Genomic DNA, 20064 nt, shown 5'->3' with positions numbered 1-20064 from the left:
TCCTTTTAGAATGTGAGAGAAGCGTTTGTGACAAGCATGAAGCACTACTACGACTGGTGGCATCAGTTCGGTGCTGAAGGAGTGTGCAAAACACAAAGTTGCACAATTCCTCCCATTCCTCACTGGAACAATTAACTGCCATTAGCCAGACTGAAGAGGTAACGAATGCATAACACAATTTCCTTCATCCTAGTTAGAGTAAAACAAGATTCAAACAAACAATCCTAGCATGCATTTGGAGGTGGGAGATTCAGACTTCAGAGTGAAGTCACCAGATGATTAATGCGGAAGCTGCCACAAGAGAGGATAATGCCACCCAAACCTGGTGAAGGAAAAAAAGGGAGGTGTAGTGGCGATTGAACCACCACTGAGTAATTGAGCCCTTTATAACAGAAAAAATACATGGACCATGGAAGTGGCAAGAAGTGCGGGGGGGGGGGGAGAGTGAGTTATATTGTTTGTTTTGGTTTTTTAAATACATGTTTGGGTACTCATCCCCACCCCAAGTGAAGGAAGATTAACCATGTCCACTGGTTCTTGAATTTTAAGTAAGCCAGAACTTTATCCATAAATTTATAAAAGTCACTAGTTTGTAAATATGTCAGTTAGCAGTCCTATTAATGGCCTAAATAAGCGGGGGGGGGGGGGGGGGGGAGAGAATGAATTTCCTGGAGGTGATTCCTATTTGTCACCAGCCAAAACTTACAAGCCTAAGCTGCTAGGTGAGGAACAGCAGGGGGATGGATACTCCTCCTGCTTTAACAGGTTGGAAGATACAATAAATCAGCATTAATTAATGATGCTGAAATGTCTCAGTTGTTCAGTGCTATATAGTAACACACACACACACACACACACACACACAGAGAGAGAGAGAGAGAGAGAGAGAGAGAGAGAGAGACTCTGAACTGAACTATGTAGTCTATGACTTTTTTAAAAAAAGCAAGTATTAATTTCCCCCTTCCCATTACAAAACCTTTATTTTTTTATTTTACTACACCAATAAGGGCGAAGTAGGAAAATCTCAAATAAGGGGTGGGGAAATACTTGAAGATCTCAAAACAAAAGACGCAGTTGAACTTTGAACCATTATTGCTCAACAGCACAGCATGAATCCTCATAATAAATACCGGTGTATTTGTTTGCCATTTATCAACAAACGGGAAAGTGAACAATACATTCAAGTGATTCAACTTGCTGGGAGGAAATTAAGGAAGGCAACAGCGACACTTGTGGTCTTCCCTAAATTGTCACTGTGCGAGGGTGGGGTGTTTTTCTTGTTTTACATCCAGTTCAGAAAACCCTCATGATAAGGAAATAAATGCAACTCTTGCAAACATTAAATACCATCCACACGTAGCACACCTACACCTTTGATAGTAATGGAAATAAAGATACCCAAGTGAATAAACGATTAAGTAGTTGTAAATGCTGATTATTGCTTTACTCTTGACACTCTCATTCAAAAAGTACCAAAGTGTAAATGATACAAAGGTGGCATTACTGCTTGTGAACGGCTCACATGCTTTTACATGACTGGGGACAGATCTACCCTAAGTGATTTTTATCAGTACTGAAGTGCACTGATGGGGCAAATTTCACATCCTGTATACTACTTTCTAGGCATTATTCCACACTGCTTTTTATTCCACACTATCCAAAATACCACAAGAGATGACACTGTGTGCAATAAGAAGTATAAATGTGCAAGAGGGATATAGCATCACCATGATGGGATTGTATCGCTATGACACGAGGCGTAGATCTGGCCTGGGTCTCACTGCCATAACTCAGAGGCAGGGATCCAAACCTTTCCCAATTGCTGATTTCATGCTTACTGGGGAGAAAGCTGGCCTCTTTCTGTGAGCATGTGCAATTTGCTGGGGGTGTATTTTGCTATTTAAATGAAAGTCCTGTGTACTCAAACATGGAAATGGTGAATTTACTCCATCTTGGGGGGGGGGGACGACTTTGCTTTAGTTATAATGTTTTACTTAAAAGCAAGTTGAACTATGATTTTTAAAACCAGAAGTAGGCAAATTAGACTGTGGCTGGGTTTAGACCATCATGCTGGGGGTGGGAGGGAGCCATTGTGACTTCTCCCCCCTGCACACACGACCGCCATTTTCGTAATTGCCCGCGATGCAAAGAGGTTGACATGTTGTCTGAACCCGGTGCAGGGCCGTGTGATCATTTGAACTCACCCTGTACATAGCCAAGATATACAGTAATTATGCTTAGTGAGACTGAAATCCGGTTTGCATGATTAAAACAAGCCACTGTGGCTTGTTGTGAGCTGCAACGTGCACCCGTTGCAGTTTGCATAATCAGCACCCAGCCATGGCTTATCATGTCATGCAAACCTATGTGGTATGGCCTGCTGGAGGGAGGATGGTTTAATTCTCCAACAAGCTGTGCCACCCAAGTTCTGACAACACAATAAGCTGCAACCGGACTCTATTTATGCAAATTACAACCGGAACATGCCACAGCTCACAACAAGGCATGGTGGCTTGTTTTGATTGTTTGAAGTGGCCCAGAGACTGCGTTCACATGTAACAATAAGCCATGATTCCAGAGAATCCTTGTCAGTCTTTCATGGGTAGCATGTTCATGCACACTGCCCAACTGCCCCCACTTGGATTCTCCTACCAGCAGATGCATTTAAAGCAGGGATAGGCAACTTGTGGCCCTCCAGATGTTTTGGCCTGGAACTCTCATCAGCCCTAGTCAGTATAGCCAATTGTGAGAGATCATGGAAGTTTTAGCCAAAAACATCTGAAGAGCCATAGCTGTCCTCTGATTTAAAGTTACCAAAGGGCAAAAGCTTGGGGTTGCGTCTGAACAGGGACTCCTGGCTTGTCATTCCCAAACCAGCTTGGACTGGGAAGCCAATTTCAAACGTTCACATCCGATTCTGGCTTATTAAGGGAGTGACCAACCAGCAGGTCTGGTTCAATCAAAATGATGGAACTTTTGCTTCCCAGTTTCTTTCTGGTTACTTTAATGGCTCCCACTGGCACCAGTAAGCTGTTCAGGGACAATAAGAGTAACTCTTGTTTTAGTGACCCCTGGAATGGCTTCCAATGAGACAGTTTAGAAACTAAAGTCTTCCTGGTTTGAAACAAGTAGGGATTCTGTATTTTACCTTCAACCAAACAGATAGCTCACAAGTTGCATACTAATAGAATATTTACCTTAGTTCAAAAATACTGTTAATGGTACTATAAAATACCACCACTACTTACAGCGCTTTCTGCGATAACAAGCAAAAACAATTGGTCCCTGCCCCAATGAACTTACTATCCAAATTACAATCTCTCTTGATTTGTTACTATTATTCTGTTCAATGCAAAGAGCAACCCCTCCCTGGTGGAATATACCCCCAAGAAGAGAGCAGATAACAATGTCCAATGTGACCATAACTCTCTGATATAGGGTGGTCAATACCAATCAGACCTGGGATCTAAAAAGAGTTGAAGTACTGAGGTTGCACACAAGAGCTCTTCTAACCTTGCATTGCTTTATTGGTCACACCAAAAGCAAATAAAGAACCTGCACTGCAAATCACAGATATCAGAAATCATATATAAATGGATTTTGGTCCTTATCCAATCATTCTCACAACCATTCTCTAAAACATAAGTGGGGAGAAAGAAGATGTCTAGAAGTTACGAACTTCAACTCCTAGTATTCTTGACTATTGGCCATGCTAGCAGGGACTTCTGGGAGTTGAAGTCCAAAGCATCTATAGATCTACCTTCTGCCCACCTCTGCTTTAAAAGATAAGGGGGACAACAGTTTGCTATGGGTCCATCTATTCATTGACCTGGTATAGGGATTGGACCCAACACTTCTGCAGACACACCCCAAGAAGGCATGGGAACTGATTCTGAGTCAGACAGGGAGGGGCAAGGCTTTGCCGAGGTGTCAATGGAGCAGGGGAGGGCAGCTGCTGGTGAGAATAGCAGTGTCAGAGAGGATGAAGCCTAGTTGCTGACTAATCATTTGGATGACAGCCAGCCTGGAGCTTCTGAACCCGTGGGAATGCAGGCCCCTAAGGAAGTGGAGGAAGGTATGGGAATAAGACACCCCAGATGCCAGATGTAAAGAGAGGAGCAATGAAGGATCATGAGACTTGCAGCAAGGGAGGTGATCCCATGGTACAACCCAACTTGAGGGCAGGACCAGATAGCCCAATCAGTTTGAGAAGCGGGGGCTCTGAAGTAGCCAGGGACAGTTTCGTAGCAGCTCTAATTCATGGTGCTTTAACTTGCTGCATGAGGGTACTGTCTGTAGCCTGAGGCAACACCTGTTTGTTTGTAGTTTGCATAATAAAGGTAACTGACTGAAACATGGCTTGTCAGCTTCACTACAAAGAAAGCTAGGGGCTAGGCACTTGAGACCTGGACATCAAACTTCCCATACCACGGTCACTTTTCAGAATTGCTCCCTCTAGATATTACCACTCTGGTGACAATCTATTTAAGAATTACTGTCTTAAGTAAATATTTTGCCTATTTAAGGTTCAGATAAATGCATCTAGCCAAGGAGTAGATGAATGCATCTACTGCCATTCATCTTGTAACAAAAATATGTTACATACAGAAGCAGACTAAGAAACGTTTTACAAAGACAACTACTTCAAGAAACCTCACAGCTACTGTAGGATTTGAGGCAATAACACTAAGGGCATCTGAACATCCATAAAATAGAATAGTCACACTCTGCAGTGGTTACTAGTAACAGTGATAATCTGACCATCCTAAGAGCAGCTCAACTGCAAAGGATCCATTTTGTCTAAATATGCATTTTAGAAGTCATTCTTGAAAATTCAAGAAAATTTTGGATTTTCTGGGGATTGTGTAAATTCATGCAAGCTAAAGAAAAACAATACTAGCAGCCTATGATTTCAAAAAGAAAAGCAAGCTAATCTACCCATCTGTTATGCTTTTAATATAATCTGTTGGTAAGCTTTGGAGATAGAGAACCATGCATTTCTCAGTATTAAGAATGTGAATACCAGTAGATTATAATCAAAATCCACCACTTCTTTAAACATCGATTCTTATTTATACATTGCTTTGGCTATGGGGCAGTATAGAAAAGCAATAAATAAATAACACAAATAAATAATAATAAATACATTGCCTAAAGGTTAAGGCTGCAATCCTATGCTACCAACACTTGCCTCAATGAGCTCAATTATTTAAGATGAAAGAAGATTCAATTTTTACACCATGTATATTTTGTTTTTTAAAAGCAATCCCCTTTAAAGGGAATTATTGCAAATTTTATTTATTTAAAATTGTATTTAGGCTACCTTTATAGGTAGAACCCTTTCAAGGTGGTGTGCAAGATAGAAACAATACAAAATAGTGCCAAACAAATTTAACTCCCTCACCTCCCACAATACATTTGGGACCACAATTTACATTAAAGGTTATTTAAAAATGTGAAAAACGTACTCCCCAATCTCTGTTACTTCACAACCCTCAGTATTTTTCTGTAGTTAAGGGATATGAGGTCAGTTGTTGCCAATTAAATTCAAAGGAAGGAAAATACAACTAAATTCCTCAATAAGATTAAAACTTTACATTAATAACACAATTGCATCTTTAGTTAATATATGATACTCTGAGCCACAACTTGGAGCAAAAAGTATAAGCGAATCAAAGTTCAGCACTTTTTAACTAGCTGTGGCAAAAATTGGCAGATTGATTGAGATTTTTCACAACTGTTGGCCTCAGTGGGTAGATCAAGGATGCCATGTTCCACATTATTAGCTAAACAGGGGTCAATTCTATAAGCAGTAGAGTTTTGAGGCTTATAATGGCAGAACAGGCAGTGGTGCATGTGATATCCCCCACTATGCCTGGCTCTAAGGAAGGATCCCTCAGAACCAATGCTGCTAATCTGAGGGGTGGGAGACATGGCATGAGATATGGCACCAAAGGGATGACTGGGTGAAGCTCGGAGGGGAAGGAGGCAGACCCAGAGGACAGGCAGCCAGGGGTGGAGGTGAAGAGGGACGGATGTGGAAGGCGGGCAGTGGATACATCAGGGGGAGAGCTTGAGTCACTGCTGGCTAGGATGCTGCCAGTATTCCAGGGTTGTGAGAAAAATTCCAGTGTTCCATCAGCATTCTGACAGTGGGAGAAAGGTAGCATGAAACTGTCAAGTGAGATAAGAGTGAGGTAATTTTGAAAGCTGAGGCTATCATTCCCACTGCTAGACAGATCATGGATGGAGAGTGGATAAGGGGAGAAAGAAACAAGATATGCTGGAATCCAGTGCACGTAGAAGGACATACCTATTCATTTACACACATGTACCAGCTAATGATGGTGTGTGTGTGTGTTTCAGAATCATTTCGTAAGCTGGAAATATTGTAGGGCTATTGTATCAGTAATGTGCCAAGGCTAATACTTGTAAAGATCCATGGAAAAGTGCATGAAACATACTCTGGAATATTGGAAGCTAAGTAATACCTTAACTGACATGCCTCACTGTGATTAATGATGAAGTTATGCAATGTCACAAGTTGTGTCTGCTCACAAGTTACCCGCCATTAACTTGTACTTTTTCTTGGTCTTTCAGGCTCAAATCCAGGTGAGGAGGGTGAAGTGACTGGGACCAGCAAAGATGCCCCACATTGTTCTGGTCTTGTATTGCCTTATGAAGCATCTGTGCCTTACAGTGTAGAAGAATTGTTCTGTAAGCTGGCGCATGCCTGTTTGTTGCTTATATCAGTAGCTGGAAGGATGGGTTAAACAGTAGGAGATGGAGGGCTCCTCTGATGCAACAGTGCTTTGACTGGCAATGCCTGTTAATGACTTGCGGTCTGGTGCTTGTAGCTGTATTTCCTATCACCCTTGTGATGGATGGTTTTGCCAGTAATAAGAAATGTCAAAGTAAGTTTTGACAATAATACACCCATTTCTTAGATTTTTTAAGAGGCATCAAGAAAAGAGGCATCTTGGCAGTGTGGTGGGGAGGGACATATTGATTTCAGCAGGAATGGGGTACTTCATTATTTATGTTACAGTGCATTTATATAGGCTAGTGACTTTCCCCCTTTTTTTATGTAAGAGGGACTTACATAGAAAATGAAGTTCCTGATGGCTAAGTGCAGTATCAGAGGCAGTAAGCTTGTATACACTAGTTTCTGGGGAACATGGGTGGGAGGATGCTGTTGCATTAATGTTCTGCTTGTGGGTTTCCAATGGACATCTGGTTGGTCACTGTGTAAACAGAGTGCTGGACTAGCTGGACCCTTGGTTTGATCCAGCACGGCTCTTCTTATGAAGTTAGACAACTGAGCTCACAGACCTGAGCCCACACTACTTTTCTACTGCAAAATGATGTTGGGAGAATAGTATTGTGCTGGAAGAGGATGCTTAACCCTTCCACTTAGAGCTTCTTGTTAACTTCAACACTATCCCACCCAAACTCTTTATCCCCATCAGGCACCTCACGTTCCAAAGCAACCACAGATGAGTCCAGCAGCACATGTGCTGGTGGAAATCTTAAAGTGGTACCCCCAACTCATTCCATCCCAACAACTGACATAAGCAACTAACAGGCATGAGTCAATTCACAGGATTCTTCTAGCAATAAGTTAAGGCCCAGATGTTTCATAAGGCAAGACCAGGAAACCTGGGGAATCTTTGTTGGTCCCAGGCACACCCATCCTCCCCACAAATTTTTGTGAACCGCCCAGAGAGCTTCGGCTATTGGGCAGTATAAAAATGTAATAAATAAATAAATAAATCTGGATTTGGGTCTGGAAAAATCTAGGAAAACTGTGGGTGCGTGGAGGGTACGTTTTAAGCCAGCACAGGTTGTGGCATTGCACACCATTACTGATCACTGGGCATATCAGTTAAGGCATCAGCCTTAGTTTCCCATTTCTTGGCTTTGTGGAGCTTGAGTCAACATGAGGTTTTTCGATCAGTAAATTTATTCATACCTTCAGGAGGTTTTTTTTCTGCTGAATGAAAAATACTGAATAAAGTATCTAGAGTTGTTGAGAAACCATAGGAGTTAACCCTGGAAACAATTATAAAGACTACACACCAAACCTATATCCTCCCCCACCCCATAATCTTTCATTAAACTGGATCACTGCCAAATATATCTCATTTTTAACAGCATCTTAATTGGGGTATATTGACCACAATACTAGATTAGTAATGTGGTTTTAAAAACTGTAGGATCATTAAATATTGCACAACAAAGTAATGCTTTGGGAATCAAGAAAACATCTCTTTCTAGGACATTGCCAATAAGCTATAAATCGCTCTAGTCAAAAACAGTATATTTAAACTTCTTTATGTCTGGTATCCAGGAAAATTAAGATCAAATATTGAAAATGTTGCCCTTGTTCCAACTGAGAATCTGCTCAAACCACTAGAGAAATGGGAATAGCTTAAGTAGCTGCATTTATGTTCTTCCATCCTACTTTCTCCCATCTATGACATATGAAAGGGGGAGAAGATCCCAGTACCCCAAAGTTCAACTTAATTAGATTCACCCCTCCCTTAGTTATTCTTAAGCAACAGCATGCTCTTTTTGCTTATTTTGTAGTTAGATCAGAACCCAGAAAGCTTTTGTCCACGCCCACGATTGATGAGGGGCTTTAACCGCCTGTGTTTGCATGATCATGGAAGGGGAAATAAGGCTACGGGTGAAGGGTGGCATGTTAATGAAGGCCACAAGCCACCCTGGCCAGGTCCGCATGTCATGGAAACTGTGCTGCTGGGAATGCGATTCTGATGGAAAACGAAGTGTGTGTTCCCCGTGCATCCTGTTTCCTAACAGAAACACTGGGAATTCAGCAGCGCAGCAGTGGTGGGATCCACACTGCGTAGGCAGGGAACCCAGTAGAGACCATAAAATTCCCATGGAGGGCTGCATGTGGCCCACGAGCCATGTATTGCCCACCCATAGTTTGAGGTAATAGACAAACATGGAAATGGAGATGTGGGTGAACTGGCTAGGTTTGACACTTTCTCTTGCCAATGTCAGATGCTGAACTTGTGACTGGGAACTTTTTCTCAAACACTACTCTCAGAACTTGTCAGCTTTCCTTGCCATTGGGGTGAGATCAGATTAGCTTCTGTCTCCCCCAACCCTGCACCAAACCCACCTCAAGTTCTCCCCTCCTTTTCAAATTTTCTCCAGACAGTAATCCATCTCTCTCTACCTTAGAACAATCAAACAGCTCCTAGTGCTCATACTTCCCCATAACGTCTACAGAGGAAGTCAAGTCATGCACATGGTGTGATTCACCAGCTTAACTTCCGTGCCACAGAAATTTCTGTAACACTCATTTGACTGAGTGACAATTTATATTTTACTTTAAATTTTGGTGCAATTTATTTATTTGGTTTTCTTTAAAACATTTCTTGGCTGACTTTCAGGGCAGAAGCCCTCACAAGGTGGCCTACAACAATGGAATACATAAAACCAGTTAAAATATTAAAAGCAATAAAAATATAATCACAATAAATGGCACAAAAAGCACTGGCAATTTTGGTCAGCGTAGTTTAAATAGATTTAAATAGTAGCATTTACCTACAAATATTTCCACTGCCGTCCCCAGCCCAACTTCTGTGTTTGTTACAAGGAAGCCAGGTCATTTCAATAATGGGCACTAGAACCATAGAACAGTAGAGATGGAAGGGGCCTACAAGGCTATCGAGTCCAATCCCCTGCTCATTGCAGGGGTCTACCTTAAAGCATTCCTGACAGATGGCTATCCATCTGCCTCTTGAATGCCTCTAGTGTGAGGAGCCCACAGCCTCCCTAGGCAATTGGTTCCATTGTGGTACTGCTCTAACAGTCAGGAAGTTTTTCCTGATGTCCAGCCAGAATCTGGCTTCCTGTAACTTGAGCCCATTATTTTGTGTCCTGCTCTCTGAGATGACTATTCATAATCAATGGTGCTGCACATATATCTTATAAATTAAGGCTTGTGTACTTTTGCTACTTGGGTTTTAAACGAGTAATTAGAGAATTGGGAAGTTTGGTTTGTTATTTCTATGGAGAGAATAAAAATTTCTACATTCCCATCCTGTAGAACTCAATCCTACTCATCCTGCCTTTACAGATCTATTCTACACCTATGGTACTTCCTCAGTTATTAACACTCTCTCATCCAGTAACGTCTTCTAAAAAAGTCAGGTAACACAAAATTCCAAGTTCTACCACCATTTGTTAAATAAAATTGTTCACAGCACATATTAAGCAAACTGTGAAGCACATTTGTAACATACCATTCTACTCTTTTCTCTAAGGACAACATTTTCTGTCTTCAGCTTATAAACCCTATATATTACATTGTATGCTATGTATTATATGTATGTTCTATATGGATTTTACAAACTTTGGTAGAAGAGGAGAGATCAAGGCAAGGTCGTCTGCAGGAATATAAACCATGTAAAGTGCTATATTTATTAACAGAGGAGACTGGAAAAGCAGATAATTCATCTACCCTGATTTTACAGTGCTGAACTTTCTGGTATCTATGCAAAACATTAAATGTGATGGGGTATCAAGTCAGTAGAAGGTGTTTTGACTAATCTAATCACATCACAAAGTTCCGCTTTCATCATCAAGATTAGAAGAATTGCAGGAAACAGAGGTTTTTATTTTTAGTCACACAAGGTACTCACTAAAAACAATAGCTTCTGAAGAATACTACAAGCCAATACATTAAACAGCTTGTGGCAAATGCAGACCCCTCCATTCGATGAGAGCTTGATGCGATGTTTAATAAAATGCACCAATTAAAATACATGAAAATACCAAAACATATTTTAAAACTGGGGATTAATGATAAAAAAAAACACAATGTGCCATTAACTGATAAAACCTCAGAGCAATTTTGTGTCCAGCAGCTGTCTAAAAGATATTAAAGGAGAGGCTAGCCTAACCTCCCAAGGGAGGGAGTTCTACAACTAGGGCGTTCCTACACAAAGAGAAGCTAATATTAAGGAACATTTAGAGACCAGTAAGGATTCCTTTACTAAAGATAAAGCAAGGCAAAAGGGGAGGGGGGATAGTCAATTTAATCACCACCATAAACACCCTCACATTTTATTCATCTAGTGCTTGGATGTGTATCCTCTAACGGACAGAAGCAAAAGCACTAAGCTCTCTGGCTGCCTTCAGATTTAGTCCAAATGAATGCAAACTATCACGTGGGACTCAGCCAAGCAATGACGTGAAATTCTGCTCTGTCAGAAGACAGCATCTGTCAAAGCCCACATTTAAACTGCTGCCTGCCTGTGCAGCAGATGAGGAACTATGGATTGGATTTTGCAGAACAAAACCTTCAGCTAAAACCTTTTTCACCCCTTCAAGACGTCCCTTTTGGTTACTGCCTAGCAACAATGAAGGAAGAGGGGTAAATCCCATTATCAAATGCAAGCGAACAGCTCCCGATTCTAGCTCTTGCTGCTTTGCCTGGCTTCGCCAGAAAAAATATGGATACTGAAGAGGGAACACAGCACTGCATTGTCCAACAAGGGAAACACCAACGGCAAAAGCTTCAATGCTTCCATTGTCAGTAGCAGACAATGCCGGTCAGAATGGAAGCAAGAAGCGCTGCTTCCGTCTCTTGAAAGATGACCAGAGAAAAATCAAGCCGAGCAAACCAGTGAGCAGGCAAGGTAGCAGAGCAGGAAGCATACAGATAGACACACTGGATACCTTGAAAAGCAGTCGCAGGCAGCCGGCTGCTGGGGGGAGATGTGCGCATGGCCGATAGCATCTTTTTGGCTGAAGGGATGGCGTGCCAAAACTACTTGCAGTGGGCATAGTCCTCTCACCACAAATGGCCTGACCAAGGAAGGTATGTCAGATCATTGTATGATATTTCATTCAACTGCATGTGCTGTTAGCAGTATACAGAGGATAGTCAACCCCAGCTATAGAAGCCAGAGCTAATCATTCCATGAATGGTGAACAAAAATAAATAAATTATAAAAACGTAGGAAAGGCTTCTTTTTTAAAAAAAAAATAAAAAAAAATTAGCTCAGTTGAAAAGGATAGGATGCCACTACATTTGTACTAATAAATCTGTCACTTACAGTCAAATGTGAAGGCTGTGGAGGATTGGGAAGGGAGGGAGTGGGAAAAGGACAGAGATTAGGAAGGATAATGTAGCTATCTGTAGCAATTGTGTAGTCTTGAGAAATTTACCTTTACATCCTGTTTCAAAAACCAATTTGTTACTCAAACTAGGTCAGACTTAATCCTTACCTATTGTGATCTTAAAACAGCCATAACAAAGCTATGGTGTGACACACACTCAGAACCATCAAAACAGATTAGGCAGTCCAATTGTCAGCTCAATACCACTTTTTAGCATTTCCTTTACTCCATCATACACACGAAGTGTCATCTGATTAATATTATCAGCCACACCTGGCTCCACACCCACACACCCATACGTCCCCCCCAAAAGGACTCCGAATAGGGGGGGTAATGACAGCAATGTGAGTTGTGAGCACCAGCACTGCAATCATCTGGATACCATTAAGTAGTATCAATAACTGTCAGAATCTCAGAAGGAAGCCTCAATAGGCTGTTTCCTTCGAGATGGGGTGTATGTGCCCCCATTCCTACCATGTTCTGTCTACCATGTGATGTTTGGGTTGTTTAATTGTGAAAAAGCAGCTAGCACAATTAAAGTGCCATTATTTCCAATCGTAAGGTTGGTAGGTTTGGAATGCTTACTGATGAAGAACTGTCAGGAACTCAGATTACTTATCTGCAGTAAAAAAAATTAAGACCCGAATCTATAGCAGCCTAACAGTCTTTAGTGCCCAAGTACATCTGCTCAAAAAAAATCTACCCAACAAACAATACTAATTATTAAAGAGTGTTAAACATAAATATGCTTTCTTTTATGGCAAAACTAACATGCAACAAAACTAGTAAAATTGTGGAGAGAGCCTGATTTTAAAAGGCTATTCCTTGACGAGAAAACATGAGACAAACCGAGCAGTATGAAAAATAGCATGTAAATATGCATACAGAAACATTAATTACAGGAAACAAACATGTATAACCGTAAAGAAAGCTCATTCAAAAGCATGTGTTGTGAGCTGCTAGGATTATAAAATGACAAATGAACATTTCCCCCCTTTTTAGTAAAGTATTAATATGTCAAGACTAATATCAGGCCCTGCATAATACAGTTGGAGTCACTTGTTCTGCTCACTACACCAGATCTCAAGCTCCCCTTCTTAATTTTTATTTCAAACAAAACAGTTGGCTCACAAGAACCACAGAAAATATGAGGACCTAAAATGTACCCCGCCAATAACCAAACCCAAGCAATGCCATTGCTGGTAGCCACTGTGTCAGCATGAGGAACTGAAATTCAAGGGTGCATCTAATATATAAGTTTACCATTCTTAATGTAGGCCAGGATCCAAACCGGCCCATCCATGAGTGGAAGGCATGCATATCTGTGTGCCTGTGAGAGAGACAGACACACTGACTGAGACTTCATCTCCTTTGGCTTCATCTCCTTTTATCTCATGTAGCTCTACAATGTCTCTTGACCCTCAGGCATAGCTTTTAGGGAACACCAGGGACTAGGAAACCTCCAGTCCATGCATAGGATGCCATACACCCTTTGCCTCCCAAGCCACAATCATTTTATACTGTGCTGAGAAACCAACTAACTTTAAAAATACATATATTGACCTATATGTCTTAGTACAACATTCAACAGCATGGTGGATACATCAAATATTGTAGGAAATTAAGATCCATTCACCAGTTACCAACTAGTAAATTTACACAATCAAAATTATTGATATTAGAACACTTGCTCTTCGTTCTAACAGAAACAAAGTTCTACCAGGATAATCCTCAATAGTTCTTGTAAAATACGCTGCTAGAGTTGATTAAATAGTAAACCAAGACATTTGAATATAACTGGGTGACATCATTAAGAGAATGGTGACTGCCAACAACAAAATATTAACCTTTCTTGTGCATTCTTAAATGTACTGATAATAATAATTCTGATGCTGTGGTTGTTCAAGCAGTGGAACACATCCTAAATATATGACAGCTTCATCAAATAAAATCCTTATTGTAGACATGATACATTTAGATTAATTCTAAAGCATCACTTAATACAACTCCCTCCAACATATTTCCACTGTTCATCTCTTATAATGGTTAACCCATTTTTGAACCCAGCAAGGAATCATGTAAGAAGATCTATTCAAAATGATTAACAGGTTTTTTTCAGTGTTAACCCCCCCACACACACTATTTACACGACTGCTTTTTAAGATACAAGAAATATGCCACAACCCACTCACCCCACAAAGATTTAACTATTAATACATTATTAGAATTAGAAAGAGTTAGAATATCATTTTATCTAGTTTTACCCATGGATTCAGCTCAGTGTTAAAAGGTACACTTGTATTTTATAAGTCCAGGAAATCCCCTTTAACAGTTATTCATAGCATATTTCTGGTTTCGGGGAGAACAGCCTTGAAGATCTTAATGCAAAGCTCAGAATATGTGTTAAGTTTCAAGATGTACTGCATATTAAAATTCAAGGCTAACCCCCCGCCCCCCCACTTGCTCCTCCTAGTGGTGGTTAGTAAGATGAAATACAGCTTTTGTTCTGAATGATAGATAATACTTCCATCACGACATTGCAAATATTTAAATGTACCTACACTGAATTGAAAACTCCTTAATTTTGTCCATTTGAAATGATAAAGATCTTAATTTGCCCTAATTATTTAAAATTATGCATTTTCCTATTTGTATATTAATCAGGTTTCACTTAACATAATTGTGTATTTAAGTACATGTTTGAGCCAGCATCCATCTTTATAATTTAATGTCATTATCCCGTTCAGTGCCAGTTTTATTTTCCAAACTGATTTATGCTAAAGGTGTTATTACTCATGCAACACACCACTAACTTGTTAAAATAAAGAATTAAATCAAATATTGGCTAGGAGAGATAGCAAAGTAATTAAATAAATTACATATTTACATAAAATAGATTCTTTTTCTCCCCCTACGAGACTATTATTCCGGTTCAAAACTCTTGGGTTTTGAAATAAATTAGAACAAATTGGGGGGGGGGATCACAAATGAATTCATAACATGCAATGAGAGGCTCATTTGAAAATGATATGATTGGGTTTTAATATGCAGTATCACAAAACTGTCACATTGACTCTTATCCTGAATACCAAAAGGGAATAACAGGAGGAAATGTATTATAAAGTTTGGATTATAGTCTGCAGCATGTAGAAAGTATGCCAACTATGTTTTCTAAGTGAGCAGTATTTCACAGCTTCAGGATTATGAAGGAAAAGGAAACTGTCTACATAAGGTTCATTGATTTCTTTCCACGTAAATATTATTTGGGGAATGGGAATCTGGAAGTTGGTTCATATTTGTATGCACAGACTTAAAACCTCTAATGAGCTGCAACAGCTATTGATAACTAAAACTTCACTTTAGAAATGCAACAACTTTGCCACAGCAAAATCAACAAAAGAAAATAGTATTCGGTTTTAGAGAGAAAGGTTAAAGAGGAATAAACATTAACCAAAGTGTTTAATATATGTTAATGTTGAAGGATGCTGTGGTGAGTATCTGGACCCTGAAAATTAATTTTGACAGGTGTATCTTCTCATTGACTTTCTGAACACAGCAGGAACCAATGGTAACAAGCCAAGCAGTGTACTGTGACTAACAGAACTCTGCTACAATCAACCTTGCACCGTCTGTCCCACTTCCAATACATGAACATTTTGCAAAAAGGGCCTCCAACTGTGAGCCATACCACCTTCTGCATATCTAATCAGTTTTAATTAATGCCAATAAACCTTCCATCTGGTATCAAGACCTTTACACTTGGCCTTTCCCAAGAACCTCATAACATCTAGCATTGTACATTGGTCTGATTCAAGTCACTCTCGCATTTTCTTGACCCAAGCAAGTTTTTTTTTTTAAAAAAAAACAGCCCAATAAGAGAATGTATTGTAATTTTTCAATGTGCTGGAATGGTAAAAACCCTGCAACTAAAAAGGTAATATTACCTTTTAAAAAGGTAATATCTATATTCAGTGATTCAATGGTAGAAACAGAGGAGTTACCCGACGATAGAAATTTTGAAAACCACGGGCAAATAATTTCATTTTACACTGAAGGTGAGCGCCTTATTCTTTTAAAACTTATTTCCCACCAGAATGGCAGAGTCGGTAAGAAGTTGGGATGTGTATTTGAAGAACATGAATTCAAATCCTTCTCAGTTAGGAACTCATCAAGAGATTTTGGGCAATTGCCTTCCTCCGACTCACTTTCTTAACTGTTAAATGGAATTAAATAAATATTAACATTGGGTTTGTATGTGAATAAATATGGATTGTGATATGGACTGTTAAGTGGTTGAAATATTAAAAGTGTTATAGAGATGACTAATACAAAGACCTACCTCTTCTTTATGTAGTTTTTCTAAGCTGCATACAACAAAGGGAAGTATAAATTTTGAAAACTTGTTCACTAAACCTTCTTTGACTTTTGCAGAGCTGGTCAGTCACTAACTATCTCCCTACGGACAAAGATGAATTCCAAGAAATAGCAGTGGATCCAAGAAGAAAGAAAGCATTTGCTTCAACCATTCTCACATCCCATAATTGGATACCTACAACATGCTTCAGTGGAGGAGGAGGCATTGCTGCTTTGCCAAGATGACCTGGAATACCAAGCGGTCCCTGTTTCGCACCCACTTCATTGGTCTACTCTCTCTTGTATTCCTTTTTGCTATATTTCTGTTTTTTAATCACCATGACTGGCTCCCCGGCAGAGCTGGATTCAAAGAAAACCCTGTGGCTTACACTACACGGGGATTTAGATCAACGAGAAGTGAAACAAACCACAGCTCTTTGAGGACCATTTGGAAGGATGCAGTTCCTCAGACCCTCAGGCCACAGACGATTACTAACTCCAACAATACAGAACTGTCGCCTCAAGGAGTTACTGGTTTAGAGAATACACTCAGTGCCAATGGGAGTATTTACAATGCAAGAGGTACTGGACATCCAACTTCATATCACTTTAAGTATATCATCAATGAACCTGAAAAATGCCAGGAGAAAAGCCCATTTCTTATACTGCTCATAGCTGCAGAACCAGGCCAAGTGGAAGCTCGACAAGCTATTAGACAAACATGGGGGAATGAGAGCCTGGCACCTGGGATCCAAATTGTTCGGATTTTTCTGCTGGGTTTAAGCGTTAAACTAAATGGATACCTTCAGCGAGCCATCCTGGAGGAAAGTAGGCAATATCATGATATTATCCAACAAGAGTATTTAGACACTTATTACAACTTAACAATTAAAACACTTATGGGGATGAACTGGGTTGCCACCTATTGCCCAAATGTTCCGTATGTTATGAAAACTGACAGCGACATGTTTGTCAATACAGAGTATTTAATACATAAGCTTCTGAAGCCAGAATTGCCTCTCCGGCACAAATACTTTACAGGCTATCTAATGAGGGGTTATGCACCCAATCGTAACAAAGATAGCAAGTGGTATATGCCACCTGATCTTTATCCAAGCGAGCGCTACCCTGTATTCTGCTCTGGAACTGGCTATGTCTTTTCTGGAGATTTAGCAGAAAAAATATTTAAGGTCTCACTGAGTATCAGACGTTTGCACTTAGAGGATGTATATGTGGGCATCTGTCTTGCCAAGTTGCGAATTGACCCAATGCCCCCACCCAATGAGTTTGTCTTCAATCACTGGCGGGTTTCTTATTCCAGCTGTAAATACAGTCACCTAATTACCTCCCATCAGTTCCAGCCTAGTGAACTGATCAAATACTGGAACCATTTACAACAGAATAAGCACAATGCCTGTGCCAACACAGCAAAAGAAAAAGCGGGCAAGTACCGTCATCGCAAACTGCACTAGAAGGGACCTTCCTCCTAAAAGTATTCCATGTGGAATTTGTAAAAAAATTAATAAATTAAAAAATGGCTGAAAGCATGTACAGTGAAAAAAAAAACCATGTTGTGCTTAAGAGGAACAATATTTAAGACCAAGCACTTAACGATGTTTGAAAATTATTTTTTTAATTTAAAACAAAACAAAAAAATCTAATTCTTGAAAACAGTACTACAATGGAAGTATTAATCAAAAGGTTTTCAAAATTTGGGAAGAAAGCGAAAAACGGTATCAAGGTATTTGTGTTAATGTGCAATAATAAGCATGCACAGTTCGGTGGTACAATTGCTATTTTATGTGCCAATAAAATTAACTGCGCAAATATTCCATACTAATTTTCTTTTTTAAAAGGAACTTCCAAAGGTTTTTCACTTTAGTATTCAGAAATGTATTTAGTATTCAGAAATGTAGTGGGATAACACACAATACAATTTCAAAGTAATCTTGTACAAAAAAAATAATTTCTTCCCAATGACTGTAGCACCCGTGATTTTATGGGACCATCAATGCCAACACAAATTTTAAAGACTCCCCTTGTTTCAGCAGAAATTTAGAAACTTGCTATAACAAAACTGGTAACTTCCAATCAAATTTCATATTGATCATAACTTGGCTAAAATATTCTAAGTGAAGAGTTACATTTTGGAACAAATCCTGACGTTATGGAAAATACTGTTAACATGCTCATGCCATCTTGGAAGTTCCTACCTAATGTTATACTGAGCTGTCAAACTAGAAAGGAACTACTTGTACAGACCACAGTGGGAATATACCCTGAGCTTGAGGGCTGGATCTACGTATTTCATTTGTAAAGTATGTAACAATCTGCATAATGTTAAACATGTTAGGCATGGATACATCTTCTGTGATGCCACCCATATATATTTTTATTTATTATTGCATTTATATCCCGCCTTTTTTTCTCCAAGGAACACAAGGTGTTATACATAACCCTCCTCCTCTCCATTTTTATCCCCACAACAACCCTGTGAGGTAGGCTGGGCTGAGAGTCTGTGACTGGCCTAAAGTCACCCAGTGGGTTTCCATGGCCAAGTGAGGACTAGAACCCGGACCTCCTGACTCCCAGTCCAACACTTTAGCCACTATACCACACAATGCAAAAACAGGACCCACTCACCAATGATTACTACAGAAGGCTAAAATGGTGTAAAGGAACCTGACCTATACTCAATCATCTAATCTCATAGTATTAGAATTAGCCAAAAAGAGTCTCCATGTTGACCCTTCAACTGGGCACCGCAGCATGGAAATAGTCGTAAGTGCTTTCCTCCCCAAACAAAGGACATAAGGTCACAAGCCACTGTACTTGAGGGACATCCCCTGCATGATCCCTTATGCAGTATTACAGTGGTTCCTGAACATGTCAGCATAACCCCGAAGCTCCCTTTTCCATTAATAAGACATTTTTTAAACATTCATCAATGGCATACATGCAAGGGTTGCACAACATAATTAAGGTGGATCCTCAAGTTGAGGTCAGCAAAAAGCTCCTTTAATGTTAACCCTGAATAATTGAAGTCACTGCTCCATTTATCCTAACCATGCTTTGATCTTTGATACAATTTTATAGACCCCTTGACTTGATAAGGTATTCTATTATTTTTAAAACTTCTTTTGCCTAGGCAACTGTGACATTTCAAGGGATTCTACTTAGCAAGTCTGAAGGAAAAACAAAAAAAGTGCCATTCACATGGCATTCTTCAACCTCATCATAAACATTCTCAAAACTCTTTCCATCACACTGCAATATCCATGCCATGGATTGAGGCCAAATTATCAATGATGTTTTAATAAAATCAATTTAATTGTAATGTCTTTCTCAAGAGGTGTGAAATATTTCATGAAAAATCATCAAAATAAACAACAAAAACTCCATCCCAAAATGAGATTTGAATACAAGGTATTATCCAGCATTATCTAAAATTCTTAGCCCTAAGATATGCTTGTACAAGATAGTGTGAACACAGTTCATACTACAGTGGAAAAACTGCAAACAGTGTCAATCATCAGATGTGACACACAT

At 39.8% G+C, this 20064-nt stretch overlaps 2 protein-coding genes across 2 annotated transcripts in view; one reads left to right on the top strand and one right to left on the bottom strand.

The window, feature by feature from the left end:
- CDC73 (cell division cycle 73) overlaps positions 1 to 20064 on the bottom strand; it is a 135219-nt gene that overhangs the window by 45201 nt on the left and 69954 nt on the right. The window lies entirely within an intron of this gene.
- B3GALT2 (beta-1,3-galactosyltransferase 2) lies at positions 11118 to 18381 on the top strand. Its single transcript, XM_063117289.1, has 2 exons — positions 11118 to 11860; positions 16594 to 18381. Exon 2 carries the CDS (start codon positions 16719 to 16721, stop codon positions 17985 to 17987), a length of 1269 nt encoding a protein of 422 aa, XP_062973359.1. The 5' UTR covers positions 11118 to 11860; positions 16594 to 16718; the 3' UTR covers positions 17988 to 18381.

Source organism: Elgaria multicarinata, chromosome 1 (assembly GCF_023053635.1).
Source record: "Elgaria multicarinata webbii isolate HBS135686 ecotype San Diego chromosome 1, rElgMul1.1.pri, whole genome shotgun sequence".
NCBI classification, from domain to species: Eukaryota; Metazoa; Chordata; class Lepidosauria; order Squamata; family Anguidae; genus Elgaria; species Elgaria multicarinata.
This window is presented reverse-complemented; position numbering and strand designations above follow the sequence as displayed.

Bases quoted from the DNA above. Each gene is read 5' to 3' on its own strand.
- B3GALT2 (XM_063117289.1), top strand. From the start codon at position 16,719: ATGCTTCAGTGGAGGAGGAGGCATTGCTGCTTTGCCAAGATGACCTGG.